The sequence below is a fragment of the Eutrema salsugineum genome, unplaced genomic scaffold (assembly GCF_000478725.1).
Source record: "Eutrema salsugineum unplaced genomic scaffold, Eutsalg1_0 scaffold_8, whole genome shotgun sequence".
NCBI classification, from domain to species: domain Eukaryota; kingdom Viridiplantae; phylum Streptophyta; class Magnoliopsida; order Brassicales; family Brassicaceae; genus Eutrema; species Eutrema salsugineum.
The window spans coordinates 1989821-1998192 of record NW_006256414.1 but is presented as its reverse complement, the minus strand read 5'-3'; the positions used below and the strand labels follow the sequence as shown (position 1 = coordinate 1998192).

Genomic DNA, 8372 nt, shown 5'->3' with positions numbered 1-8372 from the left:
AAGGAGGCTCACGCACTCATTGCCACAGAGGACAGCGATCACCAGGAGGCTGGAGCTCACATCTTCAACATCTCTATCTTGAAGACTGAAGAACCCAGTAACAATGACTAGGTAACTTAGGTGATGATTCTGTACTCTTTTCCTTGGTGAAGATTTTGGAAGGCAAGGAGGTTCTTCTCCAAGGTTTTTAACGAGGCAGAAATCATTGCTACGTCGAGTTACTTAGAAGTTGTTACTAATGGGTAATAATGTGCAAAGTCACAATGACTTGTACACTTAGTATTTTGGCGCACCACTTAGGATTTTAGGGACGCCTCGCTGTTTTATTTTTAAATCACACTTCTTGTTGTTTTTATTTCAGACTTCATGTAGTTTGTTTCTTAGGGCTGCGATTTCTCTCTAAGTCTATTTAAGAGAGAAAATCGCCTAAGTATTATTCAGTGAAGAATTTTGATCAAACTTTTAACGTGTTCTTCTCTCTTTTTGATTTCTGAGAACTAAAAACTCTGAAATTCGAATCTCTTAAAAACTAATCTGTTTACAAGAGATTCTTCTATCTTATCATCTCACCATCATCACCATCGATCCGCCGAGCCACCATCATCACCATCGATCCGCCGAGCCACCATCATCACCATCGATCCGCCGAGCCACCATCATCTCCATCGATCCGCCACACCACCATCGCACATCCACGATTCGATCTGCCGAGTCTCCACCATCATCCCTCATCGTCGCGAGCCATCCTCGTATCACTACCACCATCCTTTTCGCTTCATCGTTTCAGTCTATCCACCATATCGCCGCATCTATTGTTCTTTGCTTCAGAGTAGATCACCTTGGATCGTATCACTAGGGGAGCCGAATATGATTAGGGTTTTATCTAGGGTTTTAACGGTTTGGAAAACATATTTTGGATGTGATTTCGAGATCTATAGGATCTGTGGTCGATGGTTTTAATAATTTCACAAGGACAACAAAGAAATCACGTGAAAAGGACTAGGGTTTAAGCATTATGACTTACGATTTTGAAGATTACAAAATCGTGAATCAAGCTTAGGATTTAGGGTTGATTTTCTTAGTTTATTCAATCAAGTGTTTCAAGCAAGAGAATCAACAATCAAATAAGCTGCAACAAGCTTATTAAACATGAAGAAAATCGAATAGGTTTATGCCATAAACATGGCCAAAAACGGTTGTTAGGTTTTTGTAGATTAGGGTTTTATAAAACGAGTTTAAAACCTTTGAACATGCATAAACTTGTAATTTAAACAATCAATCAACAAGTTATCAATCAATCATCAGAGTATCAAACACTTTCAATCAATTAGAGATCGATTTTTTTTTTTTTTTTTTTTATAGGGTTTTGAAGTGTTTAAACAACAGGTTCTATGGCTTTCAGTTTTAGAAGATACCTTTTCCACCTTTGGATTTCTGACAGGCTAATGAAACTGGGAGCTAATAGACCTCAGTTAGCCGCTACAAATTCCAAGGATTGATCACCAAAACTGGAGAAGCTGCTGGTTGAAGAAGGAAAAACTCGGATCTGGTTTTTTTTTTTTTTTTTTTTTCGGTTGATCGTCGTGTACTGTAAGTGTGCGTGAGGGCGCGTCCGACGTTGGATCGACAAACGGTTTTCACCAGTAGATTCGTCTCGTCGAGGGCTTCGATTTGATATGTAGATCGTCTTCTAGTTCCTCACGGTTTGGAAGATATGCGTCTTTTAAGTTTCGACTTGCTTTTAGGGTTTTGGTGGTGGCCGGATTTATTAGGGTTTTTCGCTCAGAGAGTCTTATCGTGCTGATAACGTGTTGTGAAAATTTAGATACTTTATTAATCACTGGAATGTATATATAAAGTACATAGGGAATCTAGGTTAAGTACAATGCCCTGATGGGCCTAATGGGCCAGTATAAGAGTCCATATATGATATGTGTTATAACACACACATTTATTTTTCGTCAAAGAGAAATATACACACATTTATCATTATTGAACACGTGTCCACCATGCATCTACCATTAGTTTGTTAAATATTCTAGTCTCTTCGACTCTTTGCAACATATACAAATACAGCGTATCACAATCATAGATTGCAGGGAAAACATGGAAGAAACAAAGTCGGTTTGTTTCAGGTCTGGAGTATTGTTGCAGGACTGGATAACATTCAAAGCATTGGCTTTGGAAGATAACAGCTGGTAATTAGTTCCTATTCTGCCGCATTTTTGTGGGATATACTGAGATGTGAATAAACTTTTGATTTCTCAAACAATAAATCTTTAGAGTTAGCTTCTAATTTTGTGTACTTTGCTTAATTGCTTGGCCAGGATGATGAACGAGATAGCCGACGAGAAATATCGTCGTCTCTTGAGCCAACTTATCAACTCTTGTAGTACACCTAATATCTTAACGGTGCGTGCTCTTATCTGAAGGCATAGATGAAGTGTTTTAGGTTTAGGCATTCCGTTTTTCTGTTTCGGGTTGCGTTTATTACCAAAATTTATTTTAATTCAGTTCGGTTTGAGATTTTTGTAGTTCAAGTGTTGGTTTTGAATACGATATTTAATAAATTTAATAAAATAAAAATAAGTCATAACTTAATATATATAAACGTTTTGTATATCTAAATGTTTTTTATTTGTTGCGCCATATATGTTTGAGTTAGCTAGGTTCGCCTTTCGGTTTCAGTTTGGTAATTTTCATCTGTTTACAAGATTAGTTTTATTGTTTTTTTTTGGTTCCACAAAAATGGAATTTCTTAGCTTTGATCTGTACATTTTATTTAACACGCTTTAAACAATTGAATTCTATAATTATATTGATTCATAATAATTTATTAAAAATTGCTTTATAAAAATGATGCAAATATTATGAAGTACTTCTTAATATGTCTGAAATATCTTTAAAAATCACTTCTATATTAGCAACATAGGGAGTACGTATAATAATTTCGTTACCGTTCGGGTTTAAATTAAATTTGATATCGGTTAGATGAATTTTGGTTTGGTACGCTTTGAGAATTCAAAAAAACTTAGAAAAGCTTCCTATAAATTAGTTACGTCAATACACGACTGATATGTGTATTTCTATTCTAATTGTAGAATTTGGTAACCCTTATTGTTGAGAAAGCTATCCTTGAGCCGACCTTTTGCCCTATGTACGCTAAACTATGCTCTGATCTCCATGACAAGCTGCCTAAGTTTCTACGTGAGCTTGGGGCTGATAAGGCAACTGAGAAGATCACATTCCAGAAGCTAGTGTTGAATCAATGTCAAAAGTTGTTCGAGGGAGCTGAAGGGCATAGTGAAGAGCTTAGAAAGATGAACGCACCAAATGAGAAGACAGAACGGAAGGAGAAGGAAAGATTGTTGAATCTCCGGGCTCTAGGAAATCTTCGTTTGATTGGTGAGCTTCTAAAGCAGAAGATGGTTCCACAAAGGATTGCTCACCACATTGTTCAGGTGAAGTAACCTACACTTATAAGCTTACACATTTTTGATTTAACTATTGCGCTGGTGTGTTTATGTTAACTCTTATTATACAGGAGCTTTTGGGGAATGATAAGAAAATGTGTCCATCAGAGGAAAATGTTGAAGCTGTTTGCCTCTTTCTGAAAACTGTCGGCAAAGAACTTGATGGGTCAAGTTTATATTCAAAAGTGATAAACGATATCCATTTCAGACGTTTAAAGAATCTGTCGAATCATTCTGAGTTAGTTATGCGACGGAGATGTATGATTCGGAATCTCATCCATCTGCGCTCCAATGGCTGGAAGGAAGTGGTCTCCTTGAAAAACATCATTATTAGTGCTTAAGCTTTCTGAGTTGCGAATTTAGATTTTTTTTTTTTTTTTTGCTCTTTACATCTTCTTTGTTATTGTGCTTTGTCCGAGACAAATGGGAGTCGAGCATTTTGGGATTTATTTTTCAACCTAGAGTCATCTCGTGCCTTAGTATTTGGTTTCAATAACGAAATTTAAAAATACAGAAAAATTCCACAATTATTCATCATGCATATTACGTACTTTTAACTATTAATTAGAGAAAAAAAAATTATTGCCTTAAGTGAGTCAACTAGTTTATGTTATTTAAAAAAAAAAAAATAGAAATATATACATACATCACAAACTTGATCAGACAAAGTTTTTTAATATATATTGTTTATTTCCACAACCAAAATTTATACAAATCTAATTTAAAAAAGTTTATAAAAAGATCATGTTAAAAACAGAAAAAAATATATCTTGATTTTAGGATAGAAAAATCTATTATACTAACAGTAAAACGGGTTAATATATATTAGTATAAAAAAATAAAATGTGAGAAAAATTGTAAAACTCAAATCACAAGGTATATTCACAAGTTGCAACATATATGATCGGATTTGGGCCAAACTCATTAAAACATTTGTCTTGCCTCCCAATTTTTTTTAATCCAGTTTAGTCCATAAAAAAAATTAATTTAATTTTTTTTTTATAAAACCAATTAGAAGCTCCCATTTTTATATTTGTTTCAGACCCCTAAAATCCCAGATCCGGCCCTGACAACACATCATAATTTTTTATTTTTTATTTTTTACTTACGTAAAATCTATTTTGATATATAGTAATATAAAAAAAAATAAAATGTGAGCGAAATTGTAAAGCTCAAGCCACAAAGTATATTCACAAGTCGCAACGTATCATAATTATTTTCATTTCTACTTACGTAAAATCCATTTAAGACGTTTGAGTATTATGGTAGATATATGCATTAGTCCTTTTTTTCCAACATAAGCACTAAAAAGTTCTAACGATATATATAAAAGCACAACCTTTATCACCTCAAATCTCCTTTTATTATTAATTTATCATTGATTAAATACTGTGAAACTGGACTGATGAAGATGATGATAACAATAAATACCTACCAAAGGAATATATTTTAATTAAGGGAGAAGATAGTCTAAAGATTCTTAATTAGAAGCACATAAGTTTTAACTAATCGTACCTCATCTTATATTTTATTTATTGTTTGGTTTGATGTTAATCTATCTTATTGTTTATTATATTTTGAAGGTGAAGGTTAAAGCAGTCATAGTCCATTTTCCTACACTCTAGTTAGGCTTAGATAATATAGATATTATCTATATTAGGAGAGAATCAGTGCATAGGCGCAGATTTTATTTTAATTTATATTTAAATAATATATTTTTAGAATTTATGTTAAATTTTATTTTTACTATCAAGTTTTTGCGTTTAAAATATTTATATTTTTTGATATTGTTTTTTGAAGATATCTTATTTGTAATCTCTTCTACACCAGTTGGACTAAATAGTCCAATTTTTCTTCCACGATAATAAAGGACTAAACATCTACTATTTTAATTTCTGTATGAAAATATAATCATTCACATAAAAATTTACGTTGAATACCAGAGAAGAATATTTATTTGTTCTTCCATCTTCATATTTTTTTTATTCTTGTAAATCTTACTAATATAATATTTATCAACTTTTTCAATTTACAGTTTTGAGTTTTTTGGTTATATCTATTTTATTGATTCCATCTTTTTATTTATTTTTTTAAAATTTATGTATGACATTTTTATGTAATCACTCTTTTTTATTATTATTTTTTAATAATTTTTATCTCTTTAATCGTTTATTGAATATTTTTTGTGTGTTTATAACTTTATTAGTTGAAGTTTTATATAAGATTATTTAAAGATTCTTAACTTATTCAGTTCTATAATTTTTTTCCACTTGAAAAAAAATAATTAATATTTTTAATTTAAAAATAAAGTTTAAATCACTTGAAAAAGAAAATATAACGGTGCATTTAAAAGTTTTGATATATTTAAATTAAATCTGAATTTTATTTATTTAAATAAATTTATATATATATATATTAATATTTATTTATGTTTTTAAATGTGTTTTCTTTAAATTTAATTAATTATTTATTTTATTAAATTTTTATAAATAAGTTTATTAATAGACATGTGTCACTCTCTCCATTACTGATGTGACATTTAACTGGAGAGAGTTAAACAACTTTTATATATGAGTTTCTCTAGTGATTGATGTAGCTTGTATGATGATTTAACTTTGTCGAAGCCAATAAGTTATAACAGTTCTCTGAAGTTCGTTAGTGAGATATTATTACGAATGTTAGTTTTTGAATGTTAAAATTATAAGGAATGTGGTCATAAATATATAAATAGAAATATTTTACAGCTTAATTAAAAAATACATAAAGACAAATTGACGGTAAACATTTAACAGTGTGGATGGTTTCACTAAGACATACATTTCGCAGTTTGTTTTTACTACTATTTCTTTTAAAAAATGTTAGGACTTTGACGATAGAAAACAAACTGAAAATAAATATTTAACATTGTGGTTGGATTCACTAAGAAATACACTTAATAGTTTGTTTTTAATTCTTTTTGTTTTTCAATTGTTAGGGGTTTTAGTTGCTGAAAGAACAATTTTACTTTTTCACAAAAAAAAAAAGCTTAATTACAATCATATATAACTATAAATCCAACCAATAAAATATATGCGTATATATCTTAGACCATGATCATTAGTGAACTCCTCTTAGAGGGGTTCATCCTGAATTAAAAAAAAAATATACTTTTTTTTGAAATTCGAAAATTAAAAAAAAAATTCGTCCAATCATATTGTGCCACCTGGATAAAAGTTGTGCCACCTAAATAAGAGTTGGGGTCTTCAGATTCATTCTGATGAACCGATCCTTTATAATTGAGTTTTTTTTTTAAGAAAAATTTAAAATGCTTATGAACTCGAGCTATGAACTCCTAATGGACATACTCTTATAGTATATGGCTATATAGTATATAGCCATATATTTATATAGAAACATTTTTTTTCCCAGAATTATTTTTTTTTCCCAGAATTATTACAGAGTCAAAGTTTCAAACATTTTATGGTCTAGTTAACGATAACTGAAGTTGGCGTCCACAATCAGACAAAAACCAAGTGTTCCACGAATCTTAACAGAATTTTCTCTTAAGACAGTATTTCAGGGGCAAAGGTATAAATTGTCAAGCTTTTTTATATTTTAAAAAAGGGTTTAATGTAAAAAACCCATAATCTTTAATTTTTTTGCAAGAATATCCATCATTTCTAGAAAATGCAAGTTAATTCCGCCACCTACAAATTCACCTGCAAAACAGTCCAAACCTATATCGATGACGTGGCAATATGAGATTCTGTGAAAAATACAGACGAAAATTAAAACGCAGCGTTTGTCGAAGTAAAACAGCAAGATGTTTTGATATGTGTTGTTGTTTTTTAACAAAGAAAATGGCATGATGTTTTTTTTAATTGAGATTGGTCGAGCAGATTCTCTGTAGCTCACAAGGGCGAGATCGATTGGGACCACTCCTCAGGTGACGCCGAGGAGATCTGTTCTGTTCTACGGCATCTCCTCCTCTGACTGTAACAGACTTTGAGATTCCAGTTTCAGATGCGCTAGCCGTTCATGTAGCATCCTGGATTCAATTAAACAAGACGTATTATGGTGGTAATGGGGAGCAAAGATGAACTTTCATTCATTTTTTCTAGTTTGTAATCAAATTTGATTGGTGGATTTGAGCTTAATTTATGGGTTTATGAGTTAGATTTCTGGATTAGATTTTTAGATTTGATTTCTAGGTTTGATATCTAGGTTTGAATTATGAGTTTGATTTCTGAGTTCAAATTATGAGTTTGATTTCTGATGGATTGAAGTTTGATTTCTGATGGATTGGAGTTTAATTTCTCGGTTGCAATTAGCGAAGAAGAAGAAAAAATTTAATGACTCACGAGAAGAAGAAGAAAAGTTTATTTCCTATTTTTTTTAATCAAACCATCGTATACCAGTTGAATACCAGCATTATAAAATATAATTTATTTTTAAATTATTTTTAAATAAAAAAACGAGAAAATACTCAATCACCTTTAAAACATCATAATATTTACTAATCCAATCAGTCATAGGTCAAATATCCACACCCAATTAGTTATACTAGATTCGATTTCGGGTCTAAATTTGAATAACCCTAAATTCGAATGTAAATCATTTCTGAGAAATTCGTTCCATTAGGTACAACTACGAGGATACTACGAAAAGTCTTCGATTTCTTTCTAAACTGGTCACAATTCCATTTATTCTCTTCAAATTCGCATCAAGTTCGTTCTTCGTTTTTCTTCGTTTTTGCTGTTTTACTGTAAGCTATTAGGCAGAAGGCTTACGAATGAATCTGTAGTATCTGATACCTGGGTTTAGGAACGAGGAACTGAAATTAGTATTACCTGCAAAATTTGATTGATGTGTGGATCCCGGTGATAACTAAATGTGTTTTAACTTCTTAGAAATACTGTA

The 8372-nt window shown here is 31.3% G+C and overlaps 1 protein-coding gene across 1 annotated transcript; it reads left to right on the top strand.

The window, feature by feature from the left end:
• Positions 1-2094: 2094 nt before the first annotated feature.
• LOC18009940 (eukaryotic translation initiation factor) lies at positions 2095-3925 on the top strand. Its single transcript, XM_006391833.2, has 4 exons — positions 2095-2198; positions 2328-2412; positions 3102-3461; positions 3545-3925. Exons 1-4 carry the CDS (start codon positions 2107-2109, stop codon positions 3812-3814), a joined length of 807 nt encoding a protein of 268 aa, XP_006391895.2. The 5' UTR covers positions 2095-2106; the 3' UTR covers positions 3815-3925.
• Positions 3926-8372: the final 4447 nt, after the last annotated feature.